Raw genomic sequence first — 21,624 nt, 5'->3', positions numbered from 1 at the left:
TTGGACTTTGGAATTTTTTTGCGCGTACGCAATTGACCGTGCGGTTTAATTAATGATATATTTTTATAATTCGGACATTTCCGCACGCGGCGATACCATATATGTTTATTTTTATTTACACTGTGTTTTTTTTTTATGGGAAAAGGGGGGGGATTCAAACTTTTAATAGGGGAGGGGTTAAATGATCTTTATTCACTTTTTTTTTCTCCTTTTTTTTTGCAGTGTTATAGCTCCCATAGTGACCTATAACACTGCACACACTGATCTTTCACATTGATCATTGGTTTCTCATAGGAAACCAGTGATCGATGATTCTGCCGCTTGACTGCTCATGTCTGGATCTCAGGCACTGAGCAGTCATTCGGCGATTGGACAGCGAGGAGGCAGGTAGGGACCCTCCTGCTGTCCTGTAAGCTGTTCGGGATGCCACGATTTCGCCGCGGCTATCCCGAACAGCCCACTGAGCTAACCAGCATGGTTTCACTTTCACTTTAGACGCGGCGTTCAACTTTAGACGCGGCGTTCAACTTCATCAATGCCGCGCGCTATTAGCCACGGGTCCCAGCCGTTGTTAGAGGCCAGGCCTGACCCGCTATGACGCGGGGCCACGCCGTGGCCCCGCGTTATAGATCGGGAGCGGACACATGACGTTCCAGTACGTCATGTGTCCTTAAGGGGTTAAGGACCAGGCCAATTTTCAATTTTGTAAGACCAGGGCGTTTTTTGCACATCTGACCACTGTCATTTTGAGCATTAATAACTCTGGGATGCTTTTACCTTTCATTCTGATTCTGAGAATGTTTTTTAGTGACAAATTCTACTTTATGTTAGTGGTAAATTTTCATCGATACTTGCATCATTTCTTGGTGAAAAATTCCAAAATTTGATGAAACAATTGAAAATTTTTCATTTTTCTTCCTTTAAAGCTCTCTGCTTGTAAGGAAAATAGACATTCCAAATAAATTATATTCTGATGCACAAATACAATATGTCTACTTTATGTTTGCATAATAAAGTTGCCATGTTTTTACTTTTGAAAGACATCAGAGGGCTTCAAAGTTCAGCAGCAATTTTCCAATTTTTCACAAAATTTTCTAAATCGGAATTTTTCATGGACCAGTTCAGGATTGAAGTGGATTTGAAGGGCTTTCTTATTAGGAATACCCCATAAATGACCCCATTATAAAAACTGCAAGCCTGAAAGTATTCAAAATGACATTCAGTAAGTGTGTTAACCCTTTAGGTGTTTAACAGGAATTGCAGCAAAGTGAAGGAGAAAATTCAAAATCTTCATTTTTTACACTCTCATGTTCTTGTAGACCCAGTTTTTTAATTTTTGAGTAAAAGGAGAAAAAATCCTCTAAAAATTTGTAACATGTGTGGACGTCAAGTGCTCTGCTGGCACACTACAATGCTCAGAAGAGAAGGAGCGCCATTGAGCTTTTGAAAAGAGAATTTGTTTGGAATGGAAGTCAGGGGCCATGTGCGTTTACAAAGCCCCCGTGGTGCCAGAACAGTGGACCCCCCCACATGTGACCCCCATTTTGGAAACTACACCCCTCACAGAATTTAATAAGGGGTGCAGTGAGTATTTACACCTCACTGGCATTTGACAGATCTTTGGAACAGTGGGCTGTGCAAATGAAAAATTACATTTTCATTTACACGGACCACGGTTCCAAAAATCTGTAGGGTGTAAATGCTCACTGCACCCCTTATTACACTACATGAGGGGTGAAGTTTCCAAAATGGGGTCACATGTGGGCTAGGTCCATTCTTCTGGCACTATGGGGGCTTTGTAAACACACGTGGCCTTCAATTCCAGGAGAAATTTTCTCTCCAAATGCCCAATGGCGCTCCCTTTCTTCTGAGCATTGTAGTTCGCCCGCAGAGCACTTTACATCCACATATGAGGTATGTTCTTACTCAGAAAAAATGGGATTAAACATTTTGGGGGGACTTTTTTCCTATTTTCCCTTGTGAAAGTGAAAAATTTAGGGTAACACCAGCATTTTAGTGAAAACATTTTTTATTTATTTTTTTACATTTTCCCATCCAACTTTAACAAAAATTTGTCAAACACCTGTGGGGTGTTAAGGCTCACTATACCCATTGTTACGTTCCGTGAGGAGTGTAGTTTCCAAAATGGGGTCACATGTGGGTATTTATTTTTTTTGCGTTTATGTCAGAACCGCTGTAAAATCAGCCACCCCTGTGCAAATCACCAATTTAGGCCTCAAATGTAAAGGGGGCTCTCACTCCTGAGCCTTGTTGTGCGTCCGCAGAGCATTTTACGCCCACACATGGGGTATTTCTGTACTCAGGAGAAACTGCGTTACAAATTTTGTGGGTCTATTTTTGCTTTTACCGCTTGTGAAAATAAAAAGTATGGGGCAACACCAACATGTTAGTGTAGCCCCCAACTTTTTCTTTTCATAAGGGTTAAAAGGACAAAAAGCACCCCAAAATTTGTATTGCACGGAAATACCCCATATGTGGCCCTAAACTGTTTCCTTCAAATACGAAGTGAGAGAGCGCCATGCGCATTTGAGGACTATATTAGGGATTGCATAGGGGTGGACATAGGGGTATTCTACGCCAGTGATTCCCAAACAGGGTACCTCCAGCTGTTGCTAAACTCCCAGCATGCCTGGACAGTCAGTGGCTGTCCGGAAATGCTGGGAGTTGTTGTTTTGCAAGCGCTGGAGGCTCCGTTTTGGATACCCTGCCGTACAATAAGTTTTTCATTTTTAAAGGGGTATATATGTAGTGTTTTACCCTTTATTTTGTGTTAGTGTAGTGTAGTGTAATGTTTTTAGGGTACATTCACACTGGCGGTGGGTTACAGTGAGTTTCCCACTGCGGGAAAAAAATTGCCACACCTCATACTTGAAGCAGGAACCTCACTGTAAACCCGCCCGTGTGAATGTACCCTGTACATTCACATGGGGGGAAAACCTCCAGCTGTTCAAAACTAAAAACTCCCAGCATGTACTGACAGACCATGCAACTTTTGCAACAGCTGGAGGCACACTGGTTGGAAAACCTTCAGTTAGGTTTTGTTACTCAGTATTTTCTAACCAGTGTGCCTCCAGCTGTTGCAAAACTACAACTCCCAGCATGTACTGATCGCCGAACGGCATGCTGGGAGATGTAGTTATGCAACAGCTGGAGGTACGCAACTACAACTCCCAGCATGCCGAGACAGCTGTTTGCTGTTTGGGCCTGCTGGGATTTGCAGTTTTGCAACATCTGGAGTGCTACTGTTTAGAGAGCACTGCACAGTGACCTCCAGACTGTGGACCTCCAGATGTTGCAAAACTACAAATCCCAGCATGCCCAGACAGCAAACTGCTGTGTGGGCATGCTGGGAGTTGTAGTTTTGCAAGATCTAGAGGGCCACAGTATAGAGATCACTGCACAGTGATCTCCAAACTGTAGTCCTCCAGCTGTTGCAAAACTGCAAATTCCAGCATGCCCAAACAGCAAACAGCTGTCTGGGCATTCCATGAGTTGTAGTTTTGCAACATCTGGAGGGCTAGTTTAGAGACCGCTGTATAGTGGTCTCAAACAGTAGCCCTCCAGATGTTGGTAGACAACTCACCGTCTTCTGTAGGATCCAGGGAGCTGCATCGCCGTCCTCTTCTGCCGACGTTCGCCGCCCGCTTCCGCCGCCGATGGGTAAGTGAACTTTGGCGCCGGTCCTTGTCGGTTTCCCCGTTAACCCCCGCCCCCGATCTGCGATCGGTCGTCGCTTCTTGACGACCAATAGCAGGGATAGGAGGGGTGGCACCCCTGCCACCTCACTCCTATCCCTTCAGGGGGATCGTGGGTGTCTTGGACAACCCCGATCCCCCTTATTTTCCGGGTCATCGGAGACCCGTATGACCCGGAATAGCCGCAAATCACCGGTGTGAATTCACCAGCGATTTGCGGCGATCACCGACATGGGGGGGTCTGATGACCTCCCTGGGCATTTGCACGGGCTGCCTGCTGATATCAGCAGTCACCCCGTTCCGGTCCCCGCCTGGCAGGGACCGAAATTCCCACGAGACCTTTCCTACTTGGGAAAACCGTACATATTAGGCAGTGTTAAAGGGGTACTCCAGTGAAAAACTTTTTTTTTTTTAAATCAACTGGTGCCAGAAAGTTAAACAGATTTGTAAATTACTTCTATTAAAAAATCTTAATCCTTCCTGTACTTATTAGCTGCTGAATACTACAGTGGAAATTATTTTTCGTTTGAAACACAGAGCTGTCTGCTGACATCATGAGCACAGTGCTCTCTGCTGACATCTCTGTCCATTTTAGGAACTGTCCAGAGTAAAAGGAAATCCCCATAGCAAACATATGCTGTTCTGGACAGTTCATAAAATGGACAGAGATGTCAGCAGAGAGCACTGTGCTCATGATGTCAGCAGACAGCTATGTGTTTCAAAAAGAAAAGAATTTCCGCTGTAGTATTCAGCAGCTAATAAGTACAGGAAGGATTAAGATTTTTTAATAGAAGTAATTTACAAATCTGTTTAACTTTCTAACACCAGTTGATTAAAAAAAAAAAGTTTTTCACCGGAGTACCCCTTTAAAGGAGGATTCCCATTTGTGATCGAGGGCTCCCCAGCCCCCTCCAGTATGTTTGGGGCTGCTGGAGGTGGTTGGAAAGCCAAAAACAGCTGAGCCAGCTGTTTGACCCAAATTGCGTAACTCCCAATGACTTTAATAAGAGTGACATAGCCCGCAGGCTATGCTGTTTATGTACCATCCATTAAATCAATTTATGCAAATTGCGTAAAACAGCTGGCTTGGCTGTTTTTGGCTTCCCGACCGCATCCAGCAGCTGCAAGCAGACTTTTGGGGGCCAGGGAGCTCTTGTTCTCAGATGAGAATAGCCCTTTAGAGGGAGTCTGGCAGCAGTTCAGACCCCTCATAACATCTGAATCAATTTATCCTTCCCATTATTTGGACCACTATACAGTAGTCAATCGACTGCCACAGGAAGGAGAAGCCTTGTCTTAGAAAATATACCATCTAGATCTTATATCTAAACTTTAAGAGTTGGACCCTGATTAATTAAAATGAGTGAGAGAAAAACAGAAGCAGTTTTTCCACAGCAACCAATCACAGCTCAGCTTTCCTATCTAAACAAGCTCTGGTTAAGTAAAAGCTGTGATTGGTGGTTGGGCAACACCGGGTAGCTAGTATTTTGTACAACTCCTCAGACTGCTATAACTTTGAAGTAAAAAATAACAAGCATTGCTGAACCTGGCCATCTACTTTGAAACTATTTCTGGCAATCCATCAGAAGCCCTATTGTACACTGATATGCACAGTTAGCGAAATATATATATATATATGTACATATAAAAAAAATAGGAAACATTTTTTCTCATAGATCTTACTTGTGCCTGAAGGCAGAGACAAAAGAACAAAACTGGCAGTTGTATTTTCCTTCTCTGGCAAACAGTGCAAGTGCCAAGTGACTTCTCTCATGGGATCGCAGGCCTTGCATGGACATTAAAACTCGATCACATTGTTTACAAGGGTAGCCACCTGGTCTGGAGCGTTTTGGAATGGGTATAGGTATAGGTTTTTGTTCTACTTCAGAGCCACCTACTCCTGTCTCTGTGCTGGAGTCAATAGGCTGCTCTTGAGGATCTTTGCCATCATCTTGGATTGTATCATCCTTTTGTAAGAAAAGAGCATAAATCATACTTGGCACTTTGTCAAACATTCACTTATTTATCACAGAAAAGCTATTTCTATATTGAGACACCAGCACTAAACATATATTTTGAAATGCCAAGCCATTTCCCTGGTAAGGTACGGTAGCATTTCATAGGCTTGGGAGCCATTTAAAATCAAGCTTTTAAATGGCAAGAAGCAGATGAAATGTTAGGGTAGTAAGTATATACTACAGCTAGACATTTACATTGTTAGAGCATGTCATTAAGATGCATAAAAATCCCAGATGCTACAAAAATAAAGTAACAACAATCCTGAAATAAGCATGTTAAAGGAGAACTACGGGATTGAAAAAATTATCCCCTATCCTAAGGATAGGAGATAAGTTTCAGATCGCGGGGGTCCGACCGCTGGGGCCCCCCGCGATCTCCCGTACGGGGCCCCGGCTCTCTGGTCAGAGAGGGCGTGTTGACCACCACACGAAGCAGCGGCCGACACGCCCCCTCCATACACTGCCATGGGAGAGACGGAAATTGCCGAAGGCAGCGCTTCGGCTCTCCCATAGCAGTAAATGGAGGGCGCGTGTCAGCCGCCGCTTCGTGCGGTGGTCGACACGCGCTTTCTATGCAGAGAGCCGCGGCCCCGTATGGGAGATCATGGGGGGCCCCAGCGGTCGGACCCCCCGCAATCTGAAACGTATCCCCTATCCTTATGATAGGGGATAACATTTTCAATCCCGTAGTTCTCCCTTAACATCAACTAAAAGTTAAGCCTTCAAGAACACACCGGAACATGTATAGAAAACTTGGTTTAAATTACTTATTTTTTAGAAAAGTTATGTTTCTTCTTAACTTTACTACTTCTAGACATATAAGTTAGCCAAAATGCATCATTTTATACAGTCTTCAATGCACTAAAACATGTCAAGGCTACAAGAGATGTAGCTTCAAATTGTTTGTACCTTTAGTTCAGGAGGAAGTGGGGGAGCATTTTCATACTGGATATGTTTGCGAAGATGATTACAGATGGCTCGAAGTGTTGGATGGATTTCTACGCAGAACTTACATTTGTAGCCCACTACCTTTTCCTTTAATCTCTTATGCACTGCCTCTTGACCACTTCCTTTCTGTAACCACATCCAGAAAAAAGAAACAAAATTATCTCTATGGACACTAAATGGGTATTTGTTCAGAAGGATGAAACAGTGTTTCCCCACGTGTCTACTGAATCATACTGCAGGGCCTTTAAACCAACATATCACACTATGACATGAAAGCCCTGAACCAATTACACACTATAGCGAGAAATCTCAAAGCAGAGGCATGAAACACATCTCTACATCATGATGTGTTGCAAAGAAACAGTATAAGCCTTTGTCACGTTGACCACTAAAAGAGCCAAACTGGCTCCTGTATTGCTTTAACTGCTCCTAAATCGAAAGGACTTTGTTATTCTATCGTGTAAGATTTAAAGAGCACCTCTTATGATCTTGTTATATTTTATAATCCTCCCAGTTTACCGCCTCCATCATAATAAACCACCCCCTGCCTTTATTTTTATAATTTTTTTTGTTTTCTACCTTGATATTGCTCTGTATTTTCTGCTCAGTCTTAGTCAGATTCACAGACTGGGAGGGGGCGTTATCCAGCAGGTGTGACATCATCTGAAGCCATACAGGGGAGAACTTCCTCCTTCATTCTGCTACACACAGCCCATATTAGTTCAGTGTGTGAGATGAGCTGCACACACCCCCCTTAGCATTTCCTGATTTTGGACTTCTGCCAGGCCAGCAGGAGTCCAAAGTCTGTGCAAAAGATGGGGGAAAATGTGTTCTGGACAAGTGGAGACACCTAGTGGCAGCTTTTTTAAACACAAATAAAACATAGAATATGTCATATATATTTTTTTTTTAACTAAGTACATTAGAAAGATTTTTATTTACCATAAGGAGTGCAATGGCACAAATTAGTTTTAATGACAGTGCCCATTAAAAGGAGAAATCCCCTGGAATTTATTTTTTTTTTTAAATCAACTGGTGCCAGAAAGTTAAACAGATTTGTAAATTACTTCTATTAAAAAATCTTAATCCTTCCAGTACTTATCAGCTGCCGTATACTACAGAGAAATTTCCTTTCGGTCTGACCATAATGCTCTCTGCTGACACCTCTATTCATTTTAGGAACTGTCCAGAGTAGGAGCAAATCCCCCAAATGTGTTGTGTTTGGCACATGTTTTGTATGCCTTTGCATTTACCTGCACTGTGCAGGATATGTAACAGCTGATTTCCTAACACAATAGCAATGACAATGTCTAAACACTACAAGCCACAGGTGTAGCATGTATCATTGCTAGTCTGACAGGACCTTGGCATTTACCCACTATCTAATACTGGAAATTGTATAAACTACCAATTCCTAAAAACTAAAAAAGGAAAAAAAAATTGTATGACAATAGCCCTGCATGTTACAGATGTGACATACAGTAGGCAGTAAGCACTATTCTGTATTTAAGTTAATATTAATCATTATCATTATAGTTTAACAGCTATTCTCTTTCTCTAAATATTATTTTCCCTGTCTACCAAATGTTGCACTCCTTAGGTGCTCTTTGCTTGTTTGCTCTTTAGTTCTCAAGCTAACTGCAACCTCCCCATAAATATGCAAAGTTAACTGAATGTACAAGCTTTTTTCAAAAGAAAGATGAGCCACTACCTGACACTTCCCACAGCAGTTTATTCCCTGACATCTACCACCACGGGATGGTCAAGAGGGTCCCTTTACAAACACCTTTACAAACAAAGCTTTAAAGAAGACAGAGAAAGCAAGATGCCTTTTAAAATATAAATTAGGAAAATGTATGTTTTGACTTCTTAGTATTTTTTTGTCACTTTCAAACCCAGTGCCATGGAAACATAACATGAAAGTATCCAGGGCTGGTGTAAGGTGCATTTTTGTCACTCTAGGCAATAGCTAATTTTGCACCCCCTTGACTCATTGGCTCGCCCTTTTACATAGCCCACCTTACTAATGGTGTGACACACTGTAACAAATCTCCTCCTCATTCTGCCGACTGAGCAAGTGGTTTGGATGCTGGTTGTCTAAATTTACTGTGGCAGGCAGAGCAGCGCCCCCCATCAAGAGGGCGTTCTAGGTGGCTGCCAATTTTGCATATAGGCAGAGCCAGCCCTGAAAGTATCCTAGGTGACCCTCTCCCCACTCTAATTAGAATGAAACAGATTAAAAATGACATTGTATATGTCATACCTTTTCTTGTTTGCCATCTGGAGAAACAATGTCAGAATGTTTTTGCTTGCTTAAAAGTTGCTTCCGTCTTTCCTGACGTTTTGCACGTTTTTGAAATTCTTCAATGTGAGAAGTCAAATGACAGGTCAGTTCAGCAATACTGTTTAATTTGCTGTTACAATGTTTGCATTGATATGAGGTGGTATAGGAACGGGTACCGGTTGTGCCCAATATAGAGAAATCTCGTTTTATGTCCTTGCTGTGATGGTCTGTGTAGTGCATGCACAAGAGATCAGCGGTGCTAAATGACAGCTTAAAACATTTAATACACCTAAATGGAAGCAGTTCTGTTTCTTGACTTTCTGAATCATCAAATGGAGGCTCTGGTTCAGGCTTCTCCTCAGGAGCACTTTGGACTTCTTGTTTCTTTGAGTATATAGGTGTAAACATATGTGCAAGCTTACTACCATGTGGTTTTTTAGGGATGACTCCAGGGTGTCTTTTTATATAATGTGACACAATTCCTTTCTTGCTATAAGATTGAAATGAACAGATGGAACATTTTTTCCCTTCAAGTGCCTTCTTCAGGTCGTCATTCAGTTCAGATGATCCCTCATATTGAGGTGGAGGAACAACAACCTTATTTGGCTTATCATGAACTGTTCTGGATGCTGCTAAGCAGTGGGTATAGTATGCATCTATGTCATGCCGCTTCTGGTAGTGAGCTGCTAGACCTTTTCGAATTGGATTAGTATAGGAACAAAGGGCACACTTGAATAAATTGTTTTTGCCCTCTGGTTGTGCTCGAACATTATTATGTTTGATACGATAGTGCCTAGCTATCCCTTTCCTTGTTGAGCAAAAATACTTGCATAGCTGACACTTAAACACTGTGTGAGATGCAATATTTTTACGTGGCCGAAAACCTAGAATGTCAGTAACTTCACCGGGTTCTAGAGTAACAATCGTTTGATGTGGCTGATCATCAGCTGGAGTTTCTGGTTCAGTACTAGAAATTTCTTTGGGACACATTTGTAAAATCATGTCTGGCTCTGGCTGGTTATGGTATTTTTCATAGTGAATCTTTAATTTTTCTAGAGTCCCATGGGTGTAGGGGCATATTTTACATCGATAGGCACCATATCCTTGTTTAAATATTCTATTATTTTCTTCAGCTTCATTTTGAGCAGATTCTCTAGGTGGTTCTACATCATGCACAAAATCTTCAGCAGTGACCTTTATTAAAGGGTGTCGTTTTTGGTAGTGGGTTAGGACTCCATGAATACGAGTGTTAATATATGGACAATGTCTACATTTATAAACTGCTCCAGGATTAATGTCTACATCCTGGGCAAAGTCTGCTGCTTTAACTTTCATGCCAGGATGTTTCTTTCCGTAATGAGTTAACAAGCCATGTAAATTGTTGTACTCAGATAAACAAACAGTGCATTGATAAGGTGATGAAGCAAGAGCAGACGATAATTGTGATGGCTTCTCCTGCAGTACACTGGAATCATCCAAAGTCTCTGGGTGAGTTTCAACCTGTATTGAACCTTTCTGAGAAACATGGAACTCTAAAGATGTTGCTATATCAGAAGTTAGATATTGTGCAGCATCCTTCTCCTTTATAATGTCAAGTAGTACAGATTCATCACCTTTCAGAACCCAAGGATGTACAGCTTGATAGTGATTAGTGATATCCCAAATCGAAGGGGCTTCAAATGTACAGTCTCTGCATTTATAAGACTTTATTTCAGGAACTGTTTGCACAGGGACAGGGTCTGGGCCAGCACATAGTTTTGTTGCCATATAGGTATAATCCACATAGTGCTCTGGATGTCTTCTTTGATAATGTTCAAGGAGACCATTTGGCTCTGAGTGTGAATAAATGCACCATTCACAGTGATAACCAGCTTCAATTAAGCCATCCAAAAAAGCCCACTTTAATATTAAAGTCACAGTAGCCTTAAAACTAGGATGGTCTTTCTTCATATGCTTTCTTAGTGCATAGACATAAGGGGTTGAAAATGAACACTGTCTACATTTTAGGGTTCTAAGTTTAGCCTTTTCAGGTTCAATATTTGAAGGGGAATTTTGAATGTTTATGCTGGATTTCTTTTGGCCGTGCTCACACAGACTCCTTATAGCAGCTGTGTGTTGTCTAATAACATCAGCATTTACTTTATAATCTCTGTGTTTCTTCTGATAATGAATTAAAACACCTTTGACAGTTTGATTCCCATAGTCACAATGTTGACAGAAGAACATTTCATTTTCTTTTGGTGGAATGTTACCTTTTTTGGTGCTGTACAGCGTTGTAGATTGTTTACCAAGTATGTATTGTTGAGGATCTGCATTTCTCATGGTCTCAGAATTTGGAGGGGCCTGTCTAATGTACTTTGCAGTGACTTTAATTTCCGGATGCCGTTTCTGATAATGAACCAATACGCCGACAACAGAACGATTACTATATGAGCAGTGCTTGCAGTAGTATAGTTCAACATTTTCCTCTAGCGTAGATGCCACATTGGTAGAATTTGGAGTGACAGAAGATCCCCCATCAAAAGCTAGTTGTGAAATAGCTGTTCCGCTGTCAACTGTGACAACACGCATGGTCTTTTGAATCCTGAAGTAGGAGGCCTTTTCGTCAGGATGCTTTTTTTGATAGTGAACCAAAACAGAATGCATGTTTGGACTAGCAAATCCACACACATCACAGTCATAAACTACTACATTATTAACAGCAGCATTCTTCTGACTATCATTCTCTGTAGAAAATGTCTTTGTAGTACCTGCTTGTGGTGCAGTTTTATTAAAGTTTGCTGAGCTGCCAATTCCATGTCCTGAAGGCGTAGAGGTCACCATGTTTTTAGGTGCAGAATTCAAAATTTCTCGTAATGTCTGTGATTCAGCATTGAGCTCTTCTTGTCTTTCAACAACATAACTTGAAAAAATCATTGCATTATTGATTTTTACAGTGGGGTGCATTCTTTGGTAGTGTGGCATTAAGCTACGGACATTAGGACTTGTGTAAGAGCAAAAGCGGCATCTATAGATGAGATCTGACTGGTCAAAGTTAAGCACATTCATTGCTTCTGGATGATGCTCTGAGTAATGTTGCTGCAAATCCTCAAAATTATTATAGTCTATATAGCATTCAAGACAGCGGTATACTGCACTATGATCATTGGGATCCAAGATGTATCTAAAACTAAATTTAATATAGGGATGCATGCGCTGGTAATGCGTGCTAACACTACGTGCAGACTTATTGCTAAAGTCACAGTGTTTGCAATAGTATAATCTTCCTGACTCCTCATTATACTCAGAATTTTCATTGTTCTGGTCACTTTCACTATACTGGTTAGACTGATTGCAGCCAGATAAATTATGATCTTGTTCTTTAAAGCCAATGGATTGAAAGTAGAAATCTTCATCATCATCTGACAGTGTTAATTCAATTTCCGCACCATTGGCTGCAGAGTAATTATGTTGGATATTTCTAAAGTTCATGCTTTTTTGAGATATGCCAATATCCCGATTCCATATTTGTTGTATAGAATATTGATCGGTAGCCTCCAATTGTTCAGATGGATCTTCCTCTTTGTCTAGCTCTACCTCTATTTCTACTTCGGTTTCCTCCTCATCCTCATCATCTTCTACATTAATTACAGTATCTTCTTGTTGTTTAGTTTGGCTAATCTTGCTTTGTAGATTGCTTGCAATTTCGTCAATTCTTGTCCTTTTCTTTACAGGTGATAAATCCAAAGGAAAATCATTTGAGACTTTCCGGGATGCTTTTGCAACAAAATTATTTTTTGAGGATAACCCCAAAATAGAAGTCTGACTCTTTCGCACAGTCCCAGAATTGCTAGAGTCTAGTTCACTATCTTGTAGTTGCTGTACAACATTGCTATTGTTTGGCATATTGTCACAGAAGGAATGTTTATGCTGCTGGTGAACACGCAGACCTTTTAAGGTTGTTGTGGAGTAATTGCACATCGTACACTTGTATGGGTTCTGCTGAGAAGCTTCTGTCATGTTTCCAGTTTTTCTACCATTTATATTACCAGCTTCATATACTTCATTTAATTGTGAAGCCATATTTTCACTTAGGGCACTAAGGGAATCCCAGTCTGGAGATGCACCACTATGGCACTGCTTATGTGCTCCAAGTTTTAATGGGCTTTTGCATGAAAAGGGACATTCATCACATTTGTAAACTGCAGTCTTTCCAGATAAGTGAATATTTTCAATGTGACGAGAGATACTCCGCCGATGCATGGTAAGAAATGGACAAAAAGGGCATTGAAATCTGTTCATAAATCTTCTAAAAGGAATTCCCTTCGTCTCCAACAATTTGTTGTTTTCAGATCCCAATAATGGTTCCCCAGACAAGTCATGATGGTCCATTGGGCTAAATCCATTTTCACCATCCATTTCAATGTAGTCTTCATCTGAACTTGAATCATTTAACAAGCTGTTCTCATCCATATCAACCATGGAGTTAGATTTTTCTGGAATTACATATGGGGATCTTTCTGACAGATTCATAATGCCAGTATTTGAAGGAAATTTAGGTTTTATTGCAACATATGGCATTGATTGATACTTAGATGTGTTGCCTGCCGGAAGATTACTTATAGGACTCCTGTAACCAGAAATATTTGCACTAGATAAGTCATGGGTCGTCATGTTTAGTGGCATGTAACTAGTTCCAGGACTAGATATTTGTGAACCTTTATTTTGTAGATCTGACATGTTTAGTCCATCTTGTCTCAAACTTGACAAGATCTTAACCATTCCACGATGTTTTTTCATCATATGGTCACACCAACGTTCTCGTCGAGGTGTTTGGTAGCTACACCATTCACAGCAAAAGTTTCCCCTAGACTTTGTTAGAGGTTTCACCATTGATTCAAGTATACTCCGCTCTACTACTTCTGCTGGAAGTTCTTTACATGTTTCTTGAACAGACATGGAAGTAGAAGTACTTTGAGACACTGAAGGTGATAAACTTTCTTTCAGGTTATTCTTGTGGTACATTTTTTGATGCTTAATTATTCTTGCTTTTCTTGGTGACTTATAAGTGCAAAACTGACATGAGAACACTTTACCAAAGCCATCATGCAGCATAATGTTATAATTTCCAGAGGCTCCCGTATTTCCACTAGCATGCCCATGGACCTTTTTAGTATGCTCCACGAGAAGATATTTAGATCGAAAATAGCGGACACAAAATTTACATTGGAAAAACTTATTAGTTGGTTTGGAACTGCTAGCAGATGACAGGCCATAAAAACCAGGACTGGGGCTATAGTATGATCCAGTGGGTGTCTGCTGAGTATTGTGGCCTGAAAGAAAGTAATAAAATATTTTTATTAAATACTTCTAAATGTGTCTTAATATATGAATAGTTGGTTTACAGCTATATTGAATATATCGTGAACCCACCATGAGTTTCTTCTGTAGCCACAAATTCATCTTTTAATGAAGGAAACACAGTCTCCGACTGGTTAATGGAGTTTGTGTCCACAGTTCTGGCTTGACTAGAACTTTCCTCTGCTACATCTGTTGGCTGCAGAAATGCAGTATGAACGTCTTGAATGTGAGTCTTTAGCTCTTCATAGGATTGGGCTCTGAAGTCACATCCATCACACTGAAGAACTTCCATGGTCTATGGTTATGCTTTTACATTAGAAAGTCCTGAAAACAAAAAGAAAAACATAGTTTCATTATAATGCATGATATATTAAAAGGTATAATACAATTAGAAAACTATTTTAAAATGCTATTTCACTAAAGAATTTTTTATATATATATATATATTTTTATAATGTACGATCTCTAGTTAACTTGCCCACATCATTAACCATTAAGTAGCTGCTGGAGTAAATGACATGTTATCTTCCTATTTCCCAGGTCAAATTTGTCAGAGAAACCTTAGCCTCGCCCTTGACAATATCTTTTTACCCGGCTGCCGCTATAAGGTGGGACTTCTGATACAATCGCTCCTAAAACATACCAAAAGAATGTGGCTGCAGTGGCTTCTCCTACAGATAAGAGTTTAGCTGGGAAAATCAATACATTTATGCAATCACCTGTCCTGATGGCCAAACATAAGGACAAGAAGGAGAAAGAGGGGCATGGACCTGTCCTAGATGAATCAGCTATCAGTGTGACTTCCCAAGAGGGTAGGAAAGAGGCAACCAGATGCTGGTAGATATCTTGACAGAAATTAAAACATGCAACCGGGAACTGCAGGAGTTAAACCTCCAGGTTGGCCACTTGACTACAGATATCTCGCTTATAAGAGAAGATGCCAATAACATTAAGACTCGGCTTTTAACAGTTGAGCAACAGATCCCTGATATACAGAGTAAAATTGGTCAGCTGAAGCAAGATCTATTGGATCTTAAGAAAGACAATGAGGATCAAAAGCGTAAAATATCCGACCTGGAGGATCATTCTTGAAGATGCAATAACAGCCTGGTCAGTATGCCCGAGGGTTCCAAGGGCAGAGACCCTATACAATTTTGTGAATCATGGATCAAGAACACATTCAGCCAACTCGCTCTGTCTCCATTATTTAAGATTGGGCGTGCACACCATGTTCCAGGCAAGGCTCCTCTGCTGGGGGGGCCCCCTTCGCTCCCTAATCTTTAAAACACTCCTCTCAGCAGACCAAGATGTGATCTTAAAGGGAGCAAGGGAAGCAAAGGACTTAACTTATAATGGTAGCCATATTTCTCTATACCCAGATCTTTCTAGGACAACTCAAATAAAATGCGCATCATTCAAGGAGGCTAAAAAACGTATGGCGGCAGCAGGAATTCGCTATTTCCTACTCTATCCAGCCAGAGTCATATATAAGGACTCTACTCATTTTTTCAATGACGTGGGCGATGTGACTAGTTGGCTAGACTGTAATATTTTATATGTTAGCGGGTCGGGGGGTTGGTGGGGGGGGGGTCGGGATTCGGGAGGTAGAGGCTGTAGGTGAGAGATCTGGACGGGCTAGTCCCTGAAGGGTCAGTGGAAGGGGGTGGGGACAGGACTGTTGGGAGGATATGGAAGGGGCCATCGAGGAGTTTGGGGTCTCCTTTGTTTTTTTGTTTTTTTTCTTTTCTCTCTCCCCACTTAGGTCGAGATGACAAAAATGATTATGTGGAATGGTAGGGGACTGGGGGATCAATTAAAATGATGTGCAGTGTTTGACCAGATAACACCTCCCAGAAATAGTTTCCCCTGTTGAGACCCACTTAGCAACTGAAACTGTGCATTAGATCAGAAAGAAATGGGCCTCGCAGGAGTACCATGCGATGTTTACTGGATACTCAGCAGGGGTGTCTGTTTTCATCCACAAAAGGGTAAACTTTACGCTTAAATCTAAATCAACAGACCAAAGAGGTAGATTTATGTTCCTCCATGGTAAGTTAGATAAGGTTGAACCAGTCTTGGCATTTGTATATGTCCCCCACCCTCTCCCCTGAGGTATTGTTAACGTTGGTTAATTTTTTTAAAAGACAAGAGAGAACATCCCTTGTTTTTGATGGGTGACTTAAACACAGTTGTGAATCCAAACTTGGGCAGGATGAGTCGGGGCATGTCCCCCCCCGCCACTATAATACCTTGCTTGCTAGATTCATTGATGAGATTGGGTGGGCATATATGTGGAGAACTCTGTATGGGGAAAAGTCACAGTTTACATGCTATAGTTCTTCACATGACTCAGTCTCCAGGATAGACTATCAGGCTAAAGGGAAAGTCAGGAAAATTTCCACTGATCCTATGCTCTATCTCTGACCATGTGTTGTTAGCAGCAGACATAGATCTGGATGTGGGAAGAGCGTCCCACGTAAGAATTTTCAAACTAAATACCCACTGGCTTTCCCTTATTAATAAAGATGATTTTATTGGACAGGAAATCTCTTCATTCTGGCTGAATAATAAGGGTTCAACTAGTCCTCAAGTTATCTAGGACGCCCTAAAGACATGTCTAAGGGGTGTCCTGTTTTTAGAGAGAAGGAAGCTCTCCTTCATGCAGAGGTTAAGGATTTGGAGGACCAATTGGCCAAGAGTGGCGACTCAAGTCTGTCTGCGCCTCTTAAGGAGAAGCAGAAAGCTTTACGGCCTTTTCTGTTAGAAAAGGCACAAAGCCAAGTCTTTTTTTCTGGCCATAGGTACTTTACAGAGGGAGGTAGGCCCAGTAAATGTTAAGCTGGTATGATTAAAGTAAGGGAAGGAAGGTCCAGGATTGAAGCATTGTGTAGACTCAGGCCATCAAACTAATTTGGAGTCAGAGATCATCATTCTCTTTTGGAATATTTTTCGGGCCTTTATTCATCTCAGGATTACTCTATGGAGGGTGACCTCGATAAAAAAAATTCAAAAATGTATATGCCAAGGCTTAATGATGATCAAAAAGGAGGTGATGGGAAAGCCTATTACATTACAGGAGGTTGGTGAGGCAATTCGGTCCTCCCCAAACGGTTCCTCCCTGGGCCCGGAAAGCCTCCTGTTCGAATTTTACAAAAAGTATGTTGACACACTGGCTCCCATACTTTGGGAAACAATATATGATCCTGTCGGAAGGGGAGACTGCCGGTCTCGATGTTTGGGGCATATATCATACTAATACTAAAGAAAGGGAAGGATCCTAGAAATAAAGAACCGTATAGGCCAAAATCTTGGCCAAAATTTTGTCCAGGAGACTCTCCGCAGTGGTTGGTGGGCTAGTAGATAGAGACCTAACTGGTTTTATTCCAGGTCACAATATTTTGTATAATATTGAAAGGATTTTTTCTAGCCTTCAGACACCCGGGGGTAGCCTCCGCTCCATCCTGTTCCATGATGCGACAAAAGCATTTGACAGGATGGAGTGGAGGTTCCTATGGAGGTCAATGGAGGAAATGGGCATGGGACAACAATACATAGATATGGTGAGATTATTTTACATGCGGCCCACAGCGAGGCTCCGTCAGGGATGCCTTATGTCCCCATTGCTTTTTGCAATTTACATTTAACCAGCGATTATGATCTGTTCTACTTCAGAGATAGAGGCTCTGGGCTCGGACTCTGCAATTAGTCTCTGCAGACGATCTTGTATATCTCAGGGACACCGGAAAGCCCTTCCTATACTATTCTCAGTTTTTTCCGCGTTTGGTAGACTTTTAGGTACTGAGATTAATTGGGGGAAGTCTAGTATATTGCCCACTGATTTCCATTTGGATTCCATTTGGTACCTGAGGAGGTTATACAAAGGAACGGTGACTTTACGTACTTGGGCATCAAAATATCAGTCAACCTGGCAGATTACAAGAAATAAAATTTACATTTTCTGATGGTTAGGGTAGGGAAGAAGGTAGACCTGTGGGACAAACTTCCGCTTTCAATGGCAGACAGAGCATCTCTGATAAAGATGGTCTTCCTCCCTCAAATTCTGTATACATTGAATGCTTCTCCAATCTGGATTTCTACAGTATGCTTTGACAGACTTGAGTTGTTACTTAACAAGTTCCTCTGGGTCTGGAACAGGGCCAGACTGAAGTATAGTGTACTTTGCTCTCCAGCTGGGGAAGGAGAAATGGCACTACCATGTTTCTAACATTATTATCTGGCAAGAATTTTAGATGGGATTAAAACGGGAGCCAATTCATATCTGGGGAAATAAATTGGTTAACAGTGCTAGGGATGAACTGTAATTGTAGCCTTCTGAAACTGGTGGAATCTAGGGCCCTAGACACACAATTGATTTACGCTGACATGTACACGAATGGGTGGTACCTACTAAAAAAGAAGGTAGGCATTAATGGGCGTCTGGGCTTTACACCCATCTGGCTTAATACTAGGTTGGAAGAATTCTTGAACATTCCGGATCCCCTCTCTTAGGTAACTAGGGGTATTAACAAATTAAATTACATAATAGAGAATGATAGGTTAAAATCTTTTTAACAATTTAAAGGGGATTGTCACTTCACTGATTTAGATTTTTTGAGATACAGTCAATTACACAGTACTTATATGGCCACGGAAAATAAAAATGTATTAAAGCTAACAAGTTTTCCACTGTATGAATTTTTGCACAATCCATCACAATTGAAGGAGGGTCAGATGATTATGTATAAAAGTCTGAGGCATTGGGTGCAATGGAAAAATAAAACATGCCCCATGGTAGACTCCCAATGGATAGAAATACTTAAAAATGTTAGCGCCATATCTATTAACTATAACTATAGGAGTACCCAATTAAAAATGTTATAACACATACTGTACTCCTAAGAAAATGGTTAAGTTTGGAGGTGAAGTGGATTTTGTTTGTAAAAGATGCTCTGGTCCAGAGACAGAGTTTCTCCATATGATTTGGGAATGTATAGCTTTGAGGGAATATTGGGAAGGGATTTTCCAGCTTTTTAATAAGGATTTGTGTGTGAATATATAATTTGGATTTGATCATGCTGTATTGGGCTCAACTGAAGGCTGGGAACATGAGCTTGTTTGATTCTAAAACTTCTCTTCTGCGCTCGGTTGATAATATTGTGAATTTAGATGTCTCAAAAGATCCCTAGTATCATCGAATGGAAAATATTGGTGAAAAAAATAGGTTATATGAAAAACTCTCTGTCCTAGGCAGTAAAAACAAACAACGGATCTTTAATAACACTTGGGGAGACAGGGATGTGAGGAATTTTTTCGGTACCCTAAATTAACTATCGAGACTGTTAAGGATATTGCTAGTCGTGGGGCCCCCCTTTTTCTATTTTTTTTCTCTTTTCTTACTCCTCGGTGGTGGAAGAGGGGGGTATTTGGGATGGGATAAATTGCTTGTTTTATATGTTTCATGAATGTACCCAGGTTGGGGTTGTTAATCTGTAAACTTAATTAAAAAAAAGAATAAAACCTGTTTCTCAAAATGTATAACAATGGATAATATTATTACTTCAAGTTTCAAAGCTAATTAAATGTAAAGGTAACCCTGCCATTTTGGTCTTTGCCTATTCGTGTTGCATGTCTCTACTCAGAAAATAAACCCATTTAACCATTGAACTCTGGTCAATATGTGCTTAAGGTTAATGTTTACAAAAGAAAAGATATACTAAAAACAGCAATGTAAAACAGGGTACACATGCTTAGCACTGGTGTCAAGTAGTGTGGCCTCCTGAGAAGGTGTAAAACCAAAGTTTTATAGATTCAGATATGGATTGAGCAAGATCACAAAAGCAAAGTATTTCTACCATGCAAATTAATATATCATCACATTTTGACAATAAGGTTACTTGGACATTCAAAGTGCTAAGGAGTCATATTGGAATTTTAAAGAGACAGTTATTTAAAAACTATGATATACTTTAAATTATGATATAACACCAATTTGGAATAATAACCAAACTGATTAAGACAAGAACATTATAAAGCACAGGTAACATGACTGAAAACAACTGCAAAATTAAGAATAAGAAATACTAAACTAAAGGGGGAACAATCAGCCAATCTTGCTGCAGAAAGCTTCTGGTAAGACACACTGAATGTACTGTACACTTTCATCTAAAATACAGCCTGTCTTTTCTCATCAATAAAAGCCTTTGTACTGGATAGTTTTAAGACGAGAGGTAATCTAGTTCTGTCTAGCTCTTATTTCAGTTCTAAAGCTTGGATTGTGCAGAAGAAGTGGCTATGCACTGTCGATTGAATTACAGCAGCATATGATGCCCAACCCCATGTTTCTTCAACACCATCCATTATGCCTTAAAACATTTTTCCATAGTGTAGATGAGTCCTGCATTTTAAGCAATTCAGAGAAGATCATCCAGCTTTATTCTCCTTTTCCATCCCCCAAAGTTAGACCTATCTTTCTAACTAAAAGAGGGACAGTTCTGCTGAATATTTCTGGCACATGTTCCAGAGACAGGAGAGACGGCTTCACAGAGGCTGTAAGGCTCACTTTGCAGTTAAGTCCTTAGAGCTTCAGAAGCAGCCATTTTAACTCTGCAAATGCAATCAGGTAACCAGAAACATCCAACAGATGAATAGGGACACAAAGAGGCACATGTTATATCACTATGCAGTCAAATTAAACAATTCTTGAAAAGGTTGAACCTTAGAATTTAGAATACATGGAAGCTATAAATTCAGTTCAATACTAAAATACCTAGCCATTCAAAAGTAAGATATATTACACAGTGTAACTAACGGAAGAAATTGAATGTTCAAAGCTCAATTTCTTCCTTTCTAGGCTCACGTTAAATGTTGCTCATCCTTTGGTGCTCACTTGGGAGTTGCCTTCTTTCACCAGAAGAACATCATATGACTTCTGGATTACAAAGTCTACAAAATAATCACTGACTACATTGGTATTCCTGCCACAACAAACACACCCTTCAAGACACCACTTTTAATATGGGTCTGTGAAGCATTGTATAACTTTGAAGAACAACCAAATTGTTTTAGTAGAACAAACTTTATAAAACACTGGTCAGTGCCTTATAAAGCAGATAATAAGGGCATATATTTGTATTGATATATAAGAATAACCTATAGCATAGATGATTTTTTCCTTCTAGAACATCTGGTTACTGACATCCAAAAAGTTTATGAAGGGCAGATTATTCAAATTCTGATAGGACATTGTGCTTTGCACACGTGCAAACAAACACTTTTTCTACAGCAGAGGTTCTCATCTTTTTGCAGGTAGCTAGTCCCT

General features: G+C 40.6%; 1 protein-coding gene across 1 annotated transcript in view; it reads right to left on the bottom strand.

Annotated features, from left to right (window-relative positions):
* ZNF462 (zinc finger protein 462) overlaps positions 1–21,624 on the bottom strand; it is a 126,265-nt gene that overhangs the window by 64,496 nt on the left and 40,145 nt on the right. The window contains exons 2-5 of the mRNA XM_056520322.1: positions 14,379–14,630; positions 8,946–14,278; positions 6,644–6,808; positions 5,400–5,683 (exon numbers count right to left, since the gene is read on the bottom strand). Of these exons, the coding sequence (XP_056376297.1) occupies positions 5,400–5,683; positions 6,644–6,808; positions 8,946–14,278; positions 14,379–14,598 (6,002 nt within the window). The 5' untranslated portion in view covers positions 14,599–14,630. The remainder of the gene's footprint in view (positions 1–5,399; positions 5,684–6,643; positions 6,809–8,945; positions 14,279–14,378; positions 14,631–21,624) is intronic.

The sequence above is a fragment of the Hyla sarda genome, chromosome 1, assembly GCF_029499605.1.
Source record: "Hyla sarda isolate aHylSar1 chromosome 1, aHylSar1.hap1, whole genome shotgun sequence".
In the NCBI taxonomy this organism is placed as follows: domain Eukaryota; kingdom Metazoa; phylum Chordata; class Amphibia; order Anura; family Hylidae; genus Hyla; species Hyla sarda.
The sequence above is the reverse complement of the archived record's forward strand: the minus strand, read 5'-3'. Positions and strand labels throughout refer to the sequence as shown.